This window comes from Artemia franciscana, chromosome 1 (genome assembly GCF_032884065.1).
Source record: "Artemia franciscana chromosome 1, ASM3288406v1, whole genome shotgun sequence".
Lineage (NCBI taxonomy): Eukaryota > Metazoa > Arthropoda > Branchiopoda > Anostraca > Artemiidae > Artemia > Artemia franciscana.
In genome coordinates, this window is record NC_088863.1 from 13,734,226 (window position 1) to 13,757,323 (window position 23,098).

At 34.0% G+C, this 23,098-nt stretch overlaps 1 protein-coding gene across 8 annotated transcripts in view; it reads left to right on the forward strand.

The window, feature by feature from the left end:
- The window catches only part of LOC136026085 (FGGY carbohydrate kinase domain-containing protein-like), a 99,894-nt gene that overhangs the window by 9,708 nt on the left and 67,088 nt on the right, over positions 1-23,098 (forward strand). For all 8 annotated transcript variants that reach the window (XR_010617202.1, XM_065702310.1, XM_065702343.1 and 5 more), the window contains exons 2-3: positions 15,870-16,101; positions 18,095-18,206. Coding sequence is in view for 7 of the 8 variants with exons in the window: in XM_065702310.1 (XP_065558382.1) it covers positions 15,928-16,101; positions 18,095-18,206 (286 nt within the window). In the remaining variant the exon portion in view is untranslated. The remainder of the gene's footprint in view (positions 1-15,869; positions 16,102-18,094; positions 18,207-23,098) is intronic.

The following is a 23,098-nucleotide window of genomic DNA, read 5'->3' on the forward strand; positions in this document are numbered from 1 at the left end:
ATACTATATCAAATTTTCTGTATTGATGTAAATGTGACCTAGATAAAATTCAAGGAAATGAATACAAAATAAGACCTTTTAAAAATACAATATATGCAAAATCCTCCAGAAATCCATTGTCAAAACATAGGGACATGACAAAGTCAGTAACAAGGAAAATCAAAATCAACCAAAGATTTCACTAACTATTTCAAGATAATTCTTTTGTTATTTATTTAAAAGTTCATTACAATGAAAACCAAATCTTTTAAATTGCCAAGTTAATTTATTTGCAGGAAAACCTCTTAAAATCAATTTTTGGCTTAAAATTGTACATCTATTTTTAAAATCAATATAATTACTATAAATCCTTGCATATCTAAGTAACTGTGAGTAAAATGCTGAATATTTGATATTTGAGTGTATAGCCTATTACTTTCAGGGAATGGGAAATTAATCACTTCAAAATCAAAATTATCTGTTTTATTATATCTTTAAATAGAAGATAGAAGGTATCTCCTTTAGAGGAGGCAGTACTGTTATCACTGATAAGAATTTAAGGCACCTTATCTGATTATAATGCCTTGGAATATATGCTGCTGCTGCACCTCCTTTAATTCAGTTCAATTTATTGATATACTATGTGTAACAAATAAAATAGTCCACACTGGGTCACTACAGAGAAGCACAGCTTGTGGTTTTTGTAACCCTATCAATATTTACAACATAAGTAAGACTATTTGAAGATCAAATACTGAATCCATGGCCTACCACACAAAGCAGAATGACAAAATAAATACCACAATAACAAAAGAATTAAATAAATATGCACAGAGAATGACATCATGAGCAATTAGAGACAATGAATTAAAAAAAAAGAAAATAAATGTTTGAAAAAAAATCCATAAAGAAATATATATATATATATATATATATATATATATATATATATATATATATATATATATATATATATATATATATATATATATATATATATATATATATATATATATGGTGAAAAGTTTCCTTGAAAAAATTTTGAAGTTCATATTGGATTATATTAAATGACTTATTAATCATCATAAAAAGCATTTTGGACATTTTCTCCAACCTCTGAGTTTTTGTCACTGCTAACAGCACTGCCTTCTCTAAATGAGATACCCTCTTAAGTTAGTGCTCCTGACTAGGAATATGTCATTTGTAAGGTAGGCTTATGGAAAACAATTGCAACTTTGGCTATGCAATCTTAAACAGTGAAGTAAAAATTGGTCCTAAATATTTTGCTATTCATATTAGTGATTTATGAATAAAGCAAATATTTGATTTGATGCCTTTTTTATGCCCTTTACAAATTGCTTGACATTGCTTCTTTTGCAAACTCAAATTTAAGCCCTTTTTGAAAAAAAAAAATCTTATTTTCAGGTATAAAGAAGGCCTAAACCATGAATCTCAAACTTTCTATTGGATTTTAAATCAATTTTTTAAAGTTATATAATTCACAATCAGCAATTCATCAAGATTAAGCTGGATAAAATATTCTATACAATTTCTCTATTTTTCTGTCTGCCATGTTCCTTTTGTTGGCTTTGACATTTTTTTAGATATAGGTGAAATGGCAGCTTTTAAGCAGTCTAACAGAATAAAGAAAAAACATGGTAGATTGATTTTGATTTTTTTTTCATCATCTTGATCTTGACAAATCAGTAGGATATTTGTGAATTATACAACTTTTAAAAATGGATTTAGAGCTAAATAGTAAGTTTGAAACAAATGTTATAATGCATTTTCATATCCAAAAAGTGTAGAATGAAATTATTGTTATCAATGGTCCTAAAAGGGTTTAACACTGAATTTGCAAGAAAATCAATTATTACATTCAGAAAGAGCATAAGAAATGGCATCTAGTGGTATGTTCACTTTATTTGTTGGTCAATAATATGAATTGCAAAATATTTACCTAAAAATTTATGCAAGCAAGTTTGTCAGTTTTAGCTATTTGACAAAATTGTGAGCTTTTCATGTAAAGAATGGAAGTTGGAAATTCCATATTTGAGCTTAGGTTATGGTTTGATAGATGGATTGCTACTTTATTTTAATGTACCAAAGACTTGGGATTTGCCAATATTGTCTGGTTATGTGCTACTATATTGTATGTCTAGAATTTTTTTACAGAATTTTCCTGCATTTTTTACACTATTTTCCAGGCTAACTTTTACCTTATTTTTTGTTTTGCAGGAAGAAAGATTATGTCTAGACACAGTTCTTAGCATTCCTAAGTCTTTATTCTTATACCCTAAGTTGATTGAGTCACACTTTGCACTCCAAATTGTAAAAAAAAGAAAAAAAGTTGAGTCCTACCCTACATTTCTCTGAAGGCTTATATTTATTAGGAGCAAAGCATTTGTTTGGAATTGTAGTAGGTCGTGTATTACTATGCTGACCTGTCTAAAAGAGAAATATTTATATTTGAAAGGTACAACACAGCCTGTATTTTTTCAAAGGCTGTACATTTTTTAAAATATTATCTGGTTTTCAGCCTGGCATAGGCTAGTTTAAAATTGCTTCCAATTTTTCAGTGCGTGAGCATAAGATGTCCAGTTTAAAAAAAAAACAAACTATGTTCCAGTTGCAAAAACTTACTAAAGTTACTAAACATTTATTGTAGCTGTCAGCATACTGTTTGTATTTTCATTTCTTTGTTAATACCCTTAAAGCAATTTTCAAAGAATGTTCTGCAGGACCATATAAATTTGTGAACAAAGTCTGGTAAAATACCCTGCATTTCCTTCAGTTTATTTTCAGCTACTGATCCTTCTGTTGGTTGAGAAAAGGTCTTCTATACAGAGCATTCTAGAATTAGTATCTTTTTAGGTCTGCACTTGCAATAAGCATTAATGAAGACTGTAAAGATAACTGAAAAGAATGCAAATATCCTAGCAAACCTGTGCAGAATAACAGCAGAAACTGCAATCTGGATATGATTTCAGTAGACAAAAAAAAAAAATGATAAGAAACCTGAATTGCTTAGATTTGAAGAGTCTGAAGACTGATGCGAAATGTGTTAAGGATGATATGACTATCCAAACAAAGCCAAAAAAGGAAAAGATATACAGGTACTTATTCAGTTGTTATTGGATTTCTGGCAAAGACCTGCAAAATTGGATTCAGAAGGATTAAAAGAATGGTATGCAGGTCCTTTGCAGGGTTTGTAAAAGATAAAGTAAAAACGTTATAGCAAAAGTTACATCAAACCCAGAATTTAATTTGACATCTAGAACTTTGATGCAAAGCAGCACACAACCAACCTATCAAAAACATTGTCAAATAATGTTGAACTTTAGAAGAGTATGATGTCATGAAAAGAATGTCAGAAATGCCATGATGAAGTCAGTGCTTTCATTACAGAGCATAACATGTCTTTAAGGATCATAGAGCCCATGCCTGATTCCGTGATTGCAAGTAAAATTACTTGCAGCTGTGATAAATACAAATTATGGCTGTGAAAAAATTAGCCCCTGCTGCAAATCAGTCTCTCTCAGAGAAAATTCAGGGGGAATAGTTTTCAATCTCTTTGGATGAATCAATAGACATACCTGCTGTTAAATGTATGGCCACTGTAGCTTGCTTCTGGTGTCCTCAGCTCAAATATATGTGCAATTACTTATTAGGGCTCATTGAGGTGCCATCAGCAACAGCTCAAAACATTAAAGAAGAAGTAGGTAAAAAGCTTCAAATCAGAAATATTCCAAAAGAGAATTGGATAATATAATGACTCTGTGAATATGGGAGAGATAAAGAGGTTGAAGGTTCTAGAGAAAATTGGCAATCTACATATTGTTATTGTCAGATGTGTCTGCCATAACCTTGCTCTGAGCATATCTAGTGGACTGAAGGAAATACCCTTAGAATGTTACAAGTTTGTCCCCAGGGTATTCAACTATATACAGCATTCATCAAAATACATCACAGCTCACACAGTGTTGTCTGTCCCTTGAGTCTGTAGTTCTACACATTTTAGAACTGTGAAGAGCATTTAAAGTCTACTTTTTAAAAAAATTCAAGGCAACAAAGTTGCAGTTTCCGGGTTGGGGGAGTTAGTGGAGGGGGTTAGGCTTCACTGCCTTTGCAAAAATGTCTCCACTTATTTGAGACCATCCTTTGAAATTTCCTGGGTCCAGAGGTAGTCGAAAAAAATGCCGTTAGGTATATATGACCCATCCAAGACTAAAGGTTTTTTGGCTCTCAAAAGAATCTATGTTGGAACAAATGCGGAAGCTGATGTGACAGAAAAAATATTCTAGCCTTAACTAGTGCATGCCTTTAAAATCCTGTGTCTGAAGTTTACATGAATTTAGCAAAGGAGTTTTATGTTCCCTTCTACTGCAATTCAACCTTTAAGATTATGCAAAAAATGATAGCGATTGACCATGTTCATAATATAGTAATTGCTGATTCTGGACCACCTATATCACTCCATCAATTTACATCATTTTCAGTCCATTTTATGTCATTTTAACATCAAATAGCATGCTTTTTTTATACTTTTCACAATTTTCATATACATGAACAAAGGAGCTGGACCACATCATTAATCAATCTTTTTACCTATTTTCAATTGAATTCACACCATTTTAAAAAGCTGGACCATCTAGATCACCCCATCAATTTACATTATTTTGAGTCCGTTTTACATCATTTTAACATTAAATATTAACATCTTAAACATTTTCCATCTCAACATTTAAATTGAAAAAAAGTATTTGGAAATGAAAGTTTGGTCTCATTTCTATACTTTTTCACATTTTTTTTTATATTTTCTTTTCTGTACTTTTTTTTGCAATTTTCAGGTACAAGAACACAAGATCTGGACCACATCATTAATCAATCCAATTTACCCACTTTTCCATTGAATTCACGCCATTTTAAATAAAAATTTCGGACATTTTTACAATTTCCCATCATGAGTTTTAAGATCAAAACAGGTCTTCTGAAATAAGAATTTTTGATGTAATTAAAAAAATAGTTTAATTATATTCTTTTCTTTCTATACTACTGATAAAATATAATAATTTAATATGATTTAATATTTTGTGTATAGTTTGATATCGATTTCTAAATAATTGTTATAATATTTCCCTTTTCTTCCATTAGCCTTTAAAATCATACCTTTGCCTAATTTTTAAAATTTCCTTTCAAAATCAGCTGCTGTAGAATCAAATCGTTTTAGTGCAAAGATATCAACCACCTCAATTTTAAAATTAATAGTAATAAAGAGTTAACTTCCATATTTAGTTTTTGTACATTTCATTGGTTTAATTTTGTATTCAATTCCTAGATCCAAGTCTACTTTTTTAACGGTTTGATTATATTTATTTTCCATTTTTCCATTTACATTTCTCTTTAAAGTAATATGAATATGATGTTAAAATGATGTAAAATTGACTGAAATGATGTAAATTGATGGGGTAGTCTAGGGGGTCCAGCTCTTTAAAATTGTGTAAATTCAGTTGAAAATGAAGTAAATTGGATTGATTAACTATGTGGTCCAGCTCCTGTGTTCATGTATATAAGAATTGTGAAAAAGTATAAAAATGAGACCAAACTTTGATTTTCAAGGATGTTTTTTTTCATGTGGAATATCGGGATGGAAAATGTTCAAAATGTTTAATATTTCATGTTAAAATGATGTAAAATGGACTGAAAATAAAGTAAATTGATGGGGTGATCTAGGTTGGCCAGAATTACAATTACTATGCTACTCCTGTTGTGGCTGCCTCTGGTAAAGACCATGCCAGTACTAGTCATGTTCACTAGCCTAGTCAATGAACAAGCTTTAGAAGAATCAAGCTCAGTGGCAATCAATCCCTGCTCACTCTAAGTGTGTGCCACCTCAGTACTTTAAGTGTCCAGAGCTTTTGCATGGAAACTGAATTAGCTTTAAAATGTTCTTGGCTCCATGAGATGTTTAGAGCTTTGTCCATTCATCTTCTCTATCATGTCCTTTCCACATTCATCTGCTTGTATTGAGCACATTTTAAATGCAGTCTCAGTCATAAAATTTAAGTCTCAAAACTGCCTTGAAGTTGAGACTATTTACTCCTTAATTTGTATTAGGAAGTATATGCTGTTGCCCTTCCTTGTCATCAGAGGTGAGTTTTCACCTGCATACCATTCCTTTGATACCTATGTGAAGAGAGTTTCACCATCATCCATTAGCAGTTCTTAGGTACTAGTGGGTAGGCTTGCGAGATCATTATTATTCTACACAACAGCATCAGCACTGAGAAGATTGGAAGAAAGGTCTCTCCATCCATTTAACTTGGAAGGAGAGATTGAGGTGATGGTTAGACACATCTGATATGTAGGATTTCAGAAGCCTTCCTCCTGTGAGATCACATAGGCTGCCGACATCATCTTTTGTGGCAAAATCTGTCAGATTGTTTGCCTTCCTTTATAAAAAGAGCTTTGTTGCTTTCTGATTCAGCTGGATGAGAATCTCATTAAGGAATTTGTAGGTTATTATCTCACCTATAAACATACACAGAAACAAAAGGTTTTAAAATATAACGAACTGGCAGAAAAAATAAGAAAGACTAGGCCTAGGGCTAATTACCTCATAAAATTTTAATTTTTCATGAATTCCAGTTTAAATTTGAGAATCGTGACCTAGTTTCTATTTTTAGAACTTCTATTTCCAGAAACCAGACTGGTTGTCTTGAATTAGAACAAATGTTTGATTAAATTAGAATATTTTTTTGGGTGGGGGGGAAGAATACAGGTATAAAGAAATAATAAATACACAGTTTAAAATCTGGGACTTATAAGTTAGAGTTACAGACTTCAAGTTTATGAAAGTGCTATTTCTTATATTTTGGCTGGATTTTAAGCCAAACCAAGTTGTTTTTCCTGAATTTGAGAAAAAGATTTCAAAGCTTATAAAGCAAGGATTTTAATTTTATAACACAAAAACTATAAATGGTGATCAAAACACTTTAAAGGGAAAAGAGTAGGGATAGGTTCTTCAAAATACTTTTCCAGCTGATCATTAAAGCTCTGTGTCCAATCCTGATAATTATTTTCACCTAGCACAACTACTTTCAAATAGAAGCCATTAATTTTCACTGGTAAAGACAATAAGTTACATCAAAGGCCGAAGTATTTCGACTCTTCCTTGATCGCAGACAAAAAGCATATGATACAGCTGTCTTTGTGCGTTATCTGATAATACTACAAAAATAGGGTCGGGTATCCGGGTTCTTTTAGACTATTTAGGATGGCGTTTATATGGTGACCAGAAAATCTTTGGGCTTCTTCACCAAAGTCTCACAATTCCTCTCAGAAAGTAAAATTTTGGTATTGTCTGCAAAATGCGTGTTGAGACAGAAGATTGACAAGGTGCGGTGAAGATCATTCATGTAAATGAGAAAAAGTAGAGGACCTGGGATTAGAGGAACAGTGAGAGGGTAAATTGCCCCCATCTGTTTTTAGCTCTATTATCAAAGATCTAACTAAATCCAGTGCCAGTCCATGAACACCACACTTACCCAGTATACAAGAAATTGTATCAAATACAAACCCAATATAAAAATATATTGTATTAAATGCTTTTTTAAATTCTAAATATATTGTTACTGGAATGTTTCCTCTTACCGAGCATTCTTGAAAATATTGGATGAAAGCAAGAATACCGTTTTTAGTATTGTGTCCAGACCTGAAGCCGAATTTGGAATTTGGAAAAAAGCTTGATGATTTAAGAAAATAATGAAAATTTTTTATATATTGCTTTTCCAAATATTTCACAAAAAGAATGACCTCTGTGAAGTGGAATTATCCGCGTCAAAGCTCTGACACAAGTTTTTAGGGAGGATGTTGCAATTAAGAGACAAAAGTTGTTTGTAATAGGGACACTGGAGAAATACATTTTAGCCCCAAGTACAGTGCTCAAATTCATTCAATTTTTTGTGTTTATGACATTATTGTTTAAAGAACTATACATGTTTATTATTATTACAATTACTACTGCTTACAACTCACTGCAGCACCAACCCGCCTGAGGCTACCACAGTTACGCACGCTCCTCTTCCATCTCAATTATTGGGTACTTGTATTAGAAGAGACGTATTTCATTAAATAAGAAAAGTAATGTGTTATGATAACTATGATAATAGTCAGGTCTGGCACTGACTATTAGTCATCAGTCTCGTTGTTATCAATATGAATATATGGGCAGGAACTGAAGTAGGCCGAATACAGTAACCACTGAACTCTGGCCTGGATGCTGGAAATTCATTAGACAAAACAGTGTTAATAAATCTCCTGGAGCAGATAGAGGACCAGAGCAGATTAAACAATTATTCACAGAAAAATAATCGAGAATATGTTCGGGCCTAATTAAAATAGCTACAAGCTTGGCTGAAAATATTGACAGTTCTTTGTCATTTTTGAAGATGTAGCATGGCCAAAACTAGCAATAGAGCATGCACCTCTGCCTGGAAACCTACGATATACTCAACAGCAAAGTTTTACACGAGTTCAGCCTTTAGATAGGAGGGAGTTATATTTACTCCCTCTTTTACCTTTAAATATTACTTTACCTTCAGATTTACCTTTAGATAAGAGCAATATTTTAGGGTAATGGGTAAAATTTTTGCAAAATGAAATTTTCTGCTACTATTTTTAATCTACTTAGGAGTCCTTTGGACCCTTCTCAGGGTCCCTTTTTGTGCCAATATCCTCATCAGTTTTAACTTACGTAAAAGTGTTCCATTTACTGGTTGAATCATTGCTAGTTATTACCTTAAATCCCATCTTTTGATAATATAAGATTTATTTATTACTTGAAATTTTATACCTTACCTAAAATATTACCGTAAGTTGTACTCAGCTATCTTAAGTACCTAAGCTACCTTTCGTTGGGCATAGAGTAGCTAAGGATCATGTTTACTGCTTATAAAATCAGACTCAACCTATATAATACATGCATATCAAATACATATACATATATAATACATATCAAATCAGACTTATCCTTTCTGCTTGCAGTTTATTCCATGGGATAGTTGGCAGATGATTCTGATAACATCAAACAGGCAAACCATCCCATGACTGCTGATTGGAGAGCTCTTCTTTTACCCTCTTTCCTTTGAAGCAACTTCTTGTGGATTAAAAAGTTAACTTTTTATTACCAGACCAAATCCCAACAATACCTAAAACAGTTGTTTTCACCTCGTTCACGTCCACATCTTTTTAAAATATAGTTTTTAATAATTCTTGTCAACACAGGCAAGCAAAAAGAGGGTAAAGAAACTGGAATAAATCTTCAATATCTAATTTATATAAACAATCGAGGTCTTTCATTTTACAGTTACGTGTTTTTAAAGATGTAGTCTTTTCTGACATAGTATTCAAACGTTGCAATACTTTACTAATTAAATTGGAACTATTGCTTTTCCTAAAATAGTAATTGAAGATTTTTGCAAGATATCCTTGAGTTTTTGTGCAATTATAAAGCTCTGTATTGTCTTTCTCTGACCTTGATGCTGATAATTCTTAGCATGCAATTATAAGCCTCTAAAAGAACCTTATGCTTACTCAGTTTTCATTGCAGTGCTAATTAGGCAGCAAAAATTAAGTCAGACAACATTTCCTGAAAATCTATCATTGTTCCTTTTAATTTAAAAAAAAGATTTTATTTTATAGTACTTTAGTTCTTGGTTTTAACTGTCCAGTTAATCTCCTCCAAGAACAAGAAATACAGTGATTTCAAGCATCTTAAGCTCCTTTTTGCATCTTGCAACCTGCACGGGCGGTAAGTCTATACTGTAGTATGTCTCATTCTAAAAAAACAGTGAAAAAGGGGATCTCTACGAAAACTGAGTAGAAAATTCTTGCAAAATTGGAATTTTTGACGTGTTCCGTCAGCTGAAGACTCACGGCAGACTGGGCATGTGCTATAACCAAGCAATAATGCAATCATTATGATATAAATGGGAGCATAGAAGTTTTGGACAAATTCTTGGAGCTTGTATTGTTCCAAAGAGACAGAACCCTCTAAACTATTTCTAACTTGTTATTCTGTAATATTAACTGTTGTAAGATTTTAAATTTGCTCTTTGGACATTGGAAGAAGGACACTAGCCTCCACTTCGTACTCTGGAACCAAACTTTCATAGTAGTCATAGTTTCGCAAAGTCATAGGACAATCTGCACTGTTACTGTCCATTTCAGAAGAATCTAGAATTTGACTGTCAGTCTCAAGAGGATCCAGACAGTCACTTTCAGTTTTAGATGAGCTCAAACTGAGTTGACACAGGATACTATAATTATTATTGATCTTATTAAACAAACATGCTGGAGAAGCACTGTGACAACACCTAAAACAAGACACGTTTTAGAAAATTAATTAAACGTTCTGTTCCAAGGCATTATGTTCCTAAGGGTTTTATTTGGGTTTGACATATTTTGTATCTGTGGATTCTTCCAAAATAATGCTGCAAGCCTGCATTCTAAAGGTGTTTAATCAATGTTGCACTTAAATTGCTTTATCCACCATATTCATCAATTTTGTCCTGTTTTTCTTGAAGTCGACCATAATTGGTGAAATTAATATCATCATTTTCGTTGTTTGATTAATATTCCCTAAAGAGATCGCCAATTATCTGAACTTATATCTTGCTTTCATTATGCAAAGTCTCTCCCCTTTTTCTGGCACGAGTCCAAATGCTTCTTCCAGTACAACCCTTCCACTAATTTCTCATTCAAATATTATAACTAAAATCTGCTGAGAAAATCAAGCACTTGCCTAGGAGATCCCAATTGATTTAATTAAACCTTTTTCAGACAAAATTACTAAACCTTTAGCACATGTTTTCAACCAATTTAGCATACAAGGTTCGGTATATTCTCAAGATGCTGGTAACATGGTTTTATAGGACCTGTCTCATAATAATCTGCTGATCTGCGTTTCACCAACGTATGCCCTATTATACTTCAGTTTTTTTTTCAACACCTTATAAAGGTTTCTTTTGAGACTGGCTTTAAGTTAAAGTTATGTATTTGATACGTAATATCTAAAATAATCTAGAAAAATGAAACGTTTGACTTAACCTTGTCTTAGTCGACTCCCAAAAAGCTTTGACTTTTTTTTTTGTACCACAGCATTCTGACACGCTTATTGCTGAATAGCTTTTGAACGTGACCCTCTCTTAGCCAATACTGTGACGTCCCTCTTGTCAGATTGATCACAAGTGCTGACATACAAAAATATACTCTCCGAGGCCCTGCTTTTTTTACCACATTAAAAGGAGAAATACAATTTGTCTGTCACTTTCAATCCCTACACTGACTACATTTTCCCCTTAGTTTTACAACCCCACTAGACCCACACCTCCCACTTAGCCTCCAGAGCTATCCCAATTGGCATTAGACTGGTTCAGCGCTCCTCGCAGAGCTTTTTATCGTTAGTCCCCCAAACTTCACCATCATCATTTTGTTGACAAATAAATGCACATGACAAAAATGCACTCAAACTATTTATTTATGCTCACAACACAAGGTTCATCCATCCCAACTTTAGTCGGAAAGAAGAAGATGCTTCAATCTACTACAAAATACTCTTTGAACAGTGTATACTTTGGTCTGGTCTGATGGGGATTTTCAGGGATAAAATATTGATCATACTGAGGAACGAGGTGACTTTCGGGAACTAATCCGCTTGTCGTCTTTGAACCCGAATAACGAGAATTTAATCTCTAATATTTGCGGTTAGAAGAGGTTTCGAAGATTCATCCCCTTTAATTTGGAACACGTTAATAATTCCCGATACTGATCCTCAACCAAATTATGATAGGGTTATCAAGACGAATTTACAAAGAACACGTAGGTATGATCAAAAGCTTTAAAATGAGCCACTAAACATCTTTTTACGCTACTGCAGCAGCCTGCCACTTCTGCTAGTGATTCCACAACCTATGGAACTTAACACAGGGATGAGAGGGATAATTTTAAAACTCAGAAATCAGGTTTTTGACAATAAATATTACGACAGTACGTTTTTTCATGCTTCCTGGTCTTTCCACTCTAGACATCGCAAAAAATTGTCATTTTTGGTGACACATGGCACTTTATCAAGACGATCTGAAAACAGATTTCAATGATGTTGCAGTGCCGACTAGTTCTGTTAAGCAGTAGATGATTTCTGAACAATTATGTAACACATTTTTTAATTTTTATCCCACACCAGAAAAACCTTCGAATTTTTTTTCATTAGAATCTTCTAAAGAACCAAAGGGGATTAGGTCATTTTGTCTATTTTTGTCTCAGTTATCCTCATCATTATGGTTTTGCCCCATGATCCTTTGTTTCTTCTCTTTCTTTTTTCTCTTTCATACCATCTAGATCACAAGACAACTTAGCAACTATCCTTGTGTGTGCTTGAGTACTGTTCCTTTCAGCGGCTTTTTTATCTCTTTTAAATCTGTTTTTCATAATTGGGGGAGGGGCTGTAACTTTTCCGTACAGGGTTTTTGGCAATGATGATTTCATTGTCGCACATTTAGTTTTGATCCAACGCCCTTTGGGGGGGGGTTCAGGGTATTTTTTGAAATTCCTATAAACTGGTTTTCAAAGTAACAATTTACTATTAAGACTAATCAAAATGCTAGTTACTATTCCATAATCAACTACTAATTGCAATTTTTTCTCAACATATATTTTTTTTAACTATGGGTCGTATTTCATTCTTTACTAGGTTGCAGCTATTCCTGCAACCATCATGGTTAATAGTGAGAATTAGGGAATAAGCCTCTTTTTATAACTTTTATGCATGGTAACCATTTGACCACTCCTCTTTATGTATTTAGAGGAATTTTGAACTTTGGAACTATTCTTCATGTGCCCTTTCGTTGAGTTATCTATGCGAAGAATTCCTTAATATGTGTTTGAAGGGCAAGGAAAACTCTTTCGTTTTGGTTTTCCAATCATATGTTGGGAATAGAAATATTGCATAACCAGCTACTACTTATGTTTGATAGATGTGAACTGGGAATTGACTCCTGATTTACCTTTTGTAAGATAGTTACCATTTGTAACTGAATTGTTTCTTTTCACGTGTTTTCGTCGACGAAGACTGACCTTTCTATGTATGGTAATCCATTGCTCTAAGTTAAGAAGGGTGTAAGAAGGAGTGAAATCTCGCCTGCAATTTTTATTATGACAGTATAATAAAACAACACTCAACATTTCCTTGCGCCATCCTCCCACCCCATTCGGAGGTGATCTGCTTTTCGTTTGGCCCTAGATGGTTGTTCAAAAAGGACGATTTTGAGCGATCTATCATCCTTCTTCCTAAGATGTGTTTTAGCTATCTCAAATTTTCTCTCATTATAGCCCTAGAAAGTGGAATTTTAAGGTCAGTCAGTCGGGTATTCAAAACAATCCTTAAGCAATTTCTGCGAAAAACATCTAGCAAATCCTCTGCTGTTTTCTGGAATGCCCATGTTTCGGAACCATATTTGACCAAGGAGGGATATGAATTTCTAAAACTCCTAATAAGTCTAGTTCAAAGTTCTGAATTTGTCAGTCACGATGTCGTCCCGATAGTTCTCAACGTTGAAGCATTCCAAGCTGTAATTTTCATATTCTTTAAAACATTGAAATTATGGCTTAAGAAAAGTAATGGTCCCTGAACGGTGTTGGATGGGGACTAAGTGTAAAATTTTTCATTTGATAGTCCTAAAACTATGAAGTTTATACAGCAGTATCATATTTTTGTCAGTGTGGCCACATCCAACCGTGAAAATAGATAAGTAAAACTGATTTATATTTGACAACGTGTTTTGTCTGTAGAAATTCAAACATGAACAATTTGCTGATTCTTAAAGACAACTACACATTCAAAGGAAAGCTAAACCCTCTTAAGCTCTATGGTACCATGCGCTCTTAGCAGCTCATTTTTTTTTTTTGCAGACTTCTATTGTTTGTTTGGTGCCTGCTACTACTGAAAGCTGCATAAATACATGTGAAGATTTTTAATAAGAAATGGATTGCTGATTTTTCTTAATTTCAAGTTTTATATGGTTATGTGAATTTCCACTCAACCATTTTAAAGTTTCACTGTCCTTGGTACTTCAGGCAGTTACTCTTCCTGAATCTTGGCTTTAGGTTAACTCTAGATATTACTTAATAGGGGCTTCTATAATTCGTGTTGGGGCGAACTCAACTGGATCGAGAATAAGGTCTCAAATGGCCTGATATGCTCTTTCTTGATGTGCCCTTTCTTTGAGCCATCTATGGGAAGATATGACATCATTTTTATACAATCCTAAAAAGGTTTAATGCCAGAATTGCCTCTCACTCACTCGGACTGTCTATATTGTTTTTTTTTTCTATAATTAGCCATGACTTGATGCCCAAAACTACTTGATTTTAAATAGTCTATATTGAATTAATGGTCATAGAATGTCAGAATAAGTCTTGTTTAAACAGAAATCCTGGCCCCTAGTGCCTCTTTGTAGATTTAAAATTCACGATAGGATACTTAGGCCCCTTCAATGTATTTTTGGACCCTGCGCCTATCATGGCTTTTTTCAATATGAATTGTCTCATGATTTAATACACATTTCTTCTTGTACTTTCTGCAGGACCAACTGTGAGCGTCTCACCCATCCAGCAGATTTCCATCTGTTATGGTCTTGTGCCAACTCATTAGCAAATTAGAGCCAGCAGCCATCCTCTTATGCTAAACTTTTGAAGTCTATCAGTGGTCTTGTGGTTGTTTCTCCCTATTACCCATCAATTTTTCATTTGACTGTTTAGTTGCCTATGCTAATCTGGACGAAAGGAAGCCAGAAGTACTTGCCTGATGATTTGTTCATTGGGTCTTATCAGTATATGCCAACACAATATTTTGTGTGTGAAAAGTTGACAATGAGCGTTGTTTTTACGGCAGCAGGTTATATCAGAATTTTGATTCTCGCTTAACTAATATGACATTCCAGCTATAAATATGAAATCCATTTTTCTGTAGATTTATTTCACAGGGAACAGCTCGCCCCTATTCCAGGGAATGGGATCGTGTTGCTTTGAACCGGCGACGCCACAGTGTGCTCAATACTTCCTGGAGCCACCGTTTCTTTATGCATCTTTCATGGGAATGTATTTAACCGTTAGTTTTCCTTCCTCGTTAGCATCTCCTTCCTTCTGAACATGGGCTATGAACATGAACTATGGGGAGTTAAATAATAATGTTCCAGTAATAAATCTTTTATTTGTATACAACTGATGTTTATTGATTTTTTAGTCTAATGGATATATAAAATATTTTTTGCTTTGTTGACCCCTTCCCTCAAAACAAATTCTTCAATTGCGTGCTATAACCTGTTGTTTTAATGATTTTGATAGATTTGAAGTGGAATTTTATGTGAGGTGGATGGGAGTGAAAAAGTTGGAAACGACAATGCCTTTTTTGGGGAGAAGGTTTTCTGGGCTCATCTTGTTGTTTATGATTGAGAATTCGTACATTCCTCCTATCTGCCAGTGGCATAAATTTGTCAAAACCTGGGGGGGGGACGAATTGGAGCCAGTGTTCCCAAGTCAAGTGAAAATGACAATAAAAATTGAAAAGTGAGCCATATAGTACAAACGGTAAATATATACCGTACTAAAGAAAACTGACCCGTTTCTGTGGATGTTTGCATTATGCAAGGATATCTTAGTTTTGTCAAGATTTTTGGAGAAACTAAATTTCAGCTGACAGGGCAAATCGGGGTCTTGGGAGGAAACTGAGGTCTTGGAGGGGTAGTTACCCCCTGCTTCATATCAAATTACGCCCCTGCTTCCTGCATTTATCTTCAATAACTATTGAGTTATAATACAAGTTTTTGTTACAGCATAAAAGGCAACCGCGTCTGTGTAATTCAAAGTTAACCATAAACTAATCAACCAACTATGTACTATATTGGAATAGATGTTGGGACAGGAAGTGTGAGGGCTTGCTTAAGCAACTATTCAGGGAAGATTATAAAATACTCTAGTCACCCATTGACAACATGGAGCGAGTATGGAACTTATTTCATGCAGTCTACCGAAAATATTTGGAATTCGGTAGTACTGTGTATTAAGGTAAGATGGAACTTGTATTCTATTTGTTTTCAAAATTTTTAACTTTGTTTTTGACTTTTGTTGTATTTCTTAATTTTAGTGTTTGATATATTTTATACGTGGTTTCTGCGTGGGTATTATTTAGATAAAATATAGCCCCTTAAGCTATCAAAATACCGTTAATAATAAAGAATAAGTAATAAGAAAAACAGGAAAAAGTGAAAAAACAGCAAACTACCCATAGAAAGATAAAAATACAATTATTAAAAATACAATACAATTATTATTACAAATGGTAAAATGTAATAACATAATTGTTGTAATTAAATAATGTAATAACATAAATGTAATAATATAAAAAAATGTAATTATCTTACAACAAATATTTCCTTTGGGAGTAGAATCATGCTTGGAAGAGTCTTGAATAGTTGATTAGAAGAGTTGCATTTAATTCTTGTAAAACCCAATTAGAAAAATAATTTAAGTTCATCTTTGGTTGTATTAAGTTTTATTTTGGGTATTTTAAATTGAGACTTGTAGATCAACACAAAATAAGGGCCCTGCTAAGGTGCCTAAGGTCATATGGGTACAGATTTTAATTACTAAATTGGTTATAACTAGATTACTGTTTTGGTTTTCCAGCTCCAAATTTACCAAGGCAGGGATACCATCTCTCTATTTTTACCGACTTGGACATAAAAATTTTCTAATAAAATACGATATGTGTAAAAAGCTGTGGATAGTTGGGCTTGTAATAAAGAAAGAAGCTATTAAGTCGGCTTAGGTTGGAAACAGAAATTTTGATTACTGAATTGATTATAACTAGATTGTTATACCTACGAAATTGCAACAGTTTGTAACCATTACTGTTTTTGTTTTCCAAAACCAAATTTACCAAGGCAGGGATACCATCTATCCCTATTTCTACCGACCTGGACATAGAAATTTTCTAATAAAAATACGATATGTGTAAACAGCTCTCGATAGCAGGGCTCATAATAGAGAAAGAAGCTATTAAGTCTGCTATTAAGTCTCGTTGGAAATAGGATAAAAGTGGCTCACTTTATGACTAAAAGTGAGACTAAAAGTAAAACATTCAAGGCATCAGTTATAGTCGAATACAACCTGGTAGAACCGACTAAAGGAGATGATAGTCATTCTTTTTTTGTTTTGTAACATTCCAAGTTGCAATTTTTATATTTTTTAAAACATTGAAATTAATATGGCCTCAGGAAAAGCAATGGTCCCAGAAACAGTGTTAGATGGGGGCTAAGTGTAGGATTTTTCATTTGGTAGTCCTAAATCTATAAAGTTTATAAAGCAGTATCATATTTTCGTCAGTGTTGCCACATTGAACTATGAAAATACATAAGCGAAACTAATTAGTTATATTTGACAACGTGTTTTGTTTATGGAAATTCAAACATGAACAATCTTCTCATTCTCAAAGACAACTACACATTCAAAGGAAAGCTAAACCTTCTTAACCTCTATTGCACCATGTGTTTTTAGCAGCTTATTTATTTATTTTTTTATAGACGTCTATTTTTTATTTGTCGCCCGTTAATGCTAAAAGCTGCATACCTGCATGTGGAGGTTTTATATTAGAAATTTGATTTTCTATTTTGACTTATTTTTGAGATACATATGATTGTATGACTTTCTACTCAGCCATTTCCAACAATTAGACTTCATTTCACTGTCCTTGGTGTTTCAAGCAGTTACCCTACCTGAATTTCAGCTTCAAATTAACTCGTAGATATTACTTGATAGGGGCCTCTATGGGTTGTGTTGGGACGGATTAACCGGATTGAGGATCATGTCTCAAAATGCCTTGGCCTCTGCACGCAGGAGGCTCAGCTTTTAGAGTCGCACCAATAGCGCCGAGCCCAAAAAAAAAAGACTTGGGTCTAGGTTGCACCGGGACTTGAACCTGCGTCCTGAAGGACCTATGATTTCAAGTCCAGTGTAACAGCAGCACTTATTATTGCTAATTACTTTCTTTCAATCCTAGGATGTTGTTGACGGTGTTTCTGTAGATAAAATCAAAGGTATTGGATTTGATGCTACGTGCTCGCTTGCTGTTGTTGATGCGAATCACGATCCTGTAACTGTTTGTCCATTTGGTAAGTTACATGGTCTGGCTTATATTGTCAAACATATACATATATATATATATATATATATATATATATATATATATATATATATATATATATATATATATATATATATATATATATATATATATATATATATATATATATATATATATATATATATATATATATATATATATATATATATGTATTCAAACATATTATCAAATTTACCACTATATTTTAAAATATAGAGGGAAGGGCAATTTTCTTTGCTTTTATCAAATGGAAATACCTACTACAGTGATAGATTACTTTCCTTTTTTTTCATAATTCATCGATAGACAGTTGAGAGCTAGGTTTGAAATAAGCTGAGATGACCAGTAATTGATAATGTTTTGAAGAGTAATTGAATGTTTTTTTTTACCAGTCGTTAGTATTCAACAGCCATTCCGCTATAGATTACATCTATAGATACCTACTATAGATACATACTATAGATACCTACTATAGATACATGCTATAGATACCGCTATAGATATAGATAGATATACATATGTAGATTACAGTGCAATTTGAAAGACAGTACAAGCGAAAAATCCACGACTACAACGGAATTTATCCTACAGTATTCTAATCCTGAGAGAGTACCACTGAAAGTTAAGTGACTTGCTGCTTAGGATGTGGTGACTTGGATTCATGAATGCTAGTGTGTATGTGTGGAGGGAGGGAGCAAGATGTATTTTTCAAAATCTAGGGGTTGGCAGTCTTTCTTGATGTTTTCAATGAAAATACCAAAAACAGTGTTTTATTAAAAAGAGGAAAGGATAATTTCCCTCTCCCCCAATAGGCACCCCTTCAATGATGGATCTTACCTGCGGTGTAAGACACTGCCTAGTAAAAACAAACTCTAGCCCTTAGTAATCAAAAATTAAAAAATGGGTTTTGTGGCATAATGCCATATTGACAACTATTGTATTGAGATTTTTACTGACGCTTTGGATTGGACTCGTAACTAGTTTTGGAAACTCAGCTCCAAGGGCTATTAAACAAGAAATGTGATATTTGCGAATTAAACACGAATTTAAACACGAAATTTACTTTTTCTGGTTAGAATAATGGGATATATATGCAGGAAATAGGACGCTTAGAAATAAAGAAGCTTTTAATTCTGCTTCAGATTGGGAACGTGGACTGGACTGCACGACTGGGACTGCAGGAGTCAATAAACAAGCTCTCACGTAGGGATGTGGTATTTAACTGGCAGCTATAATGAAGTAAAAGTTAAAATGGCTAGGTCAAGTGTTTAGTGATAAAGGACCATAGGTTGCCTAAGAACTTACTTTTCGAGCCATCTATCTTAGCCATCTCTGGCCAAACACAAATCAGGATGTCCTCCACGGGGATAGGAAGGGCTCATAAGAATGAATTTGAAGGAAATGGTGTGAAACTATCAAGTGAGGAAGAATTGCAGTCTGAAGCAGATTCAGGAATAGTAACTATTATTTCAATTAATGTTAATGGTAAAAGTTTATTGGGGAAACAAATTTATGAGAAGTCTTAAAAGTGTGTATAATACTGAAAATATGTACATAAAAGTTTGTAGAGTACTATATGCACCAAATAATGCTACTTCTACCAATCTCTATGTGTCCTTTTTGTGGGTGGATTACAACTTAGATAGCCTATATGATCTTTACATTTATATAACCTATGGGGGCAGACTGCCATCTGTCCCTATGGGGATTAGCTGATCTTGTACATAGTCGAAAACTTTTGAATTGTCGTGGGTTCTAAACAGAAATTTAGTTGTATATTACTAGATAAAGCTTTATAGAATATTACCCGTGCCAAAATTTGCTCTTCATTGAAAGAATCATTAACTAATTTTTACCTTGTATATGGGCGAACAGACAGGATCTCATTCATAGACTCAATCTAGACAAAACTAAGTAAGTCGAGTAAACCGAAAGTAAATGGCAAATCGAACGTCACAATCAAAAGTAATCGTTAATCAAACATAAATCGTAAATCATGAATAATAACTAAATCAAAATATAGAATTACTTTTTAGTAGGGGTCTCCTCCAGGCCACTCAGTACGTCCTCAGGTGGCAAATAGGAGAATCCTCTACAGATACGTAGGGTACCTTCATAGGAGACGGAGACCAAAAGGGAACTTGTTCTTGGGGGTCCATGATAGAAGCTGGGATACCCTTGCTCGGGGGGCCTTAAATACAGGTGGAGGAGGAAGAAGGCCCCTGGTATATTCACTCAGCGTGGCCCAAGTGGCGTGTGGAACCGTTCCTTGAATTACAAACCTTATCCTAGCAATAGGTTAAATTGCAGTGACGCAGAACATAATTGTGGGAGGAACCTTTTTAAGAGGTTAGCTGAGGTAGGGTGTAAGACTCAGATCTATGGACAACGGTCTTTGCAAAGGGTTGTCTTGACCCTGTTAGGGTACCAGCGATACTAGGGAACTTGCGGTCAACTCTATTCCCATCTGAGGAGTGGCGCCCCTCGAGGAAATTATAGCCTAGTTAACGACACAGTATTTGCACAAGATTCCGATTGTTGGATGATTTCTTTGGCCTTGGTCTATTTTGGTGGACGTTTTTGGGCTGAAAAACCTTTTCCTGGCCTATGAGCTGCCTCCCCGTAGTAGTATAATAGTTGTAGGCATGAATAAATAATGGAATATTACGACGTTAAAAAATAACTCGATCGATATTTCGTCTGATGAATGTAGACAATTTGAACTGGATTTGCCAGGAGTTTCAGAAACTCATATCCCGAGGGTAGGAAACATGTAATTCGATGATAAAGAATATATTTACTTAGACAGAAAGGATGGGGACCATAATGCATAAAGCTCATATCCCAAAATAGATGCACAAAGCTCATATCCCAAGGGTAGTGGGGTTCATGATGAATAAGGAAGTTTCCAACTCTTTTAATTTGGTTGGGAAGGTATTATTAATAAAACGCTAATTGTTCATTCCATGAATAAAAAGTGGAGGCTATTATTCATAGTAATGCATGCCCCTGTAGAACCGGCTCACGGAGATAGTATTGACTCAGATGAATTTACTTACAGTTAGAGAAACAAATACACAGGATCCCAGATAGAAGTATGGTGTTTTTATAAAGAGATTTTAACGCACAAGTCAGTAGTAATAGAGATAGATGGTATCCCACACTGTGTAAATTTGGCTTTGTAAAAAAAAAGAAATCAGTAATGGCTACAGACTGCCGCAATTTTTTAAGTGTAACAATTCAGTTATAACCAATACCGTATTTAATCATAAAATTTTCCATAATTTAACAATGTATTCACATGATGATAAGACAGCTATCCTTATTGATTATGGTTGTGTAAACCGAAGACTGGCAGGATGGATACAAGAAGCTAGGGTGTATAGGAGTGTTGTTTTTGCTGTTAAAAGTAAAAATCACCATCTAGTAATGTCTAGGTTTAATTCAAAGCTGAAATTTAGGAAGGGTAACTACCTTTCGGGAATCCATAATGTTAGTAGGCTCCAGAATAAGAATTTGAGAGAAAATTTCGTGGAGCAGTTGAATAGTAAACTGGAGAGTTTAAAATTTGACAATGGGGAAGATTTATTAATTAGTTATAGGAAAACATATTGCGAAGTTGCTTATGGTGTCTTGGGAAGGAATTTCGGAACATAGCTAGAAATAAAATGCTTTATGTTTCATAGAGAAGAGAAGATATTTGTACAAGAATTATCTGAGTGATAGATATGTGAAAACAGGAGGAGTGTAAAGAAAGTGGAGAAAGCATTAAAATATAAACTAAGGAGGTGTAAAGTTGAGACCACGGAAGAAATTTCCGAGGATTTGGAAAATGCAGCTAGATGGCATAATACTAAAATTTTGTGCTGACATTTTAATAAATTGAGAGGGAATAGTCAATCTGGACTTGTCCCAATTAAAGATAGGAATCGACACAATTGTAATGGACACAATAAGGAAGGAGTTAAAGAGAGATGGACAGAATATTTTAAGAATGTGCTAAACTGGGATAGAATTACAGGATAAGATAGAGAGGAGAATAAAAAAGATTGTGACACCTTTGACGTGAAGGGAGGTTTATTTTATGAGGAAGAATTAGTGACAGTACTAAAAGGATAAAAAATAATAAGGCTCCAGGTGCTGATAATGTTGTAAATGAGTTTCTTAAATATGGTGGGCACGAGGCTAGAAATATATTACTGAAGATTATGTATATGATTATTGAAAAGGGGGAAGTACCTATTAATTTTAGGAAACTCTAATTAAACCCCTATGTAAGAAAGATGATAAAAATTAGTGTGGTACTTATAAAAGCATTAGCCTGGATTCGATAGGTAACACTTAACTTAGTATGATGATACTTTTTAGCCTGAGAGGTTCTGCTGACAAAAGTTTTAAAAGAAGAACAGTGCGGTTTTAGAAAGTGAGAGAGTATGTCCACACAGTTTTCACTCTTAGGTTGATAATTAACCTAACCAACCCGAGTAAACCAACACCTTTCATCCTCAGGTGTATAGTTTATGAGTAAGGGTTTGATTCAGCTGATAGAAGAACTTTGGTTAAGGTCTTTTCCTTGCATGATATACCAGACAAATACACTAAAGTGATGTACTATGCACGATCACGATGCACTATGCTCGTGCACTATGCACGAGAATAACTCTGCTTCGGTTAAGGTAGGCTATGCTATGGTTAGCAGCTGGTTTCGTATTAAATTGGGAGCTAACCAGGTTTGTGTTCTATCCCCATATATGAGGATCACTTTCATGAACTTCGTCTTAAGGAGCACAGGAAAGGTATTGGGAGAACACGAAAATAAATGGGAAAGAAAAACTTTTCTCGACTTAAACTATGCTGATAATTTAAGCTTTCTAGATGAAA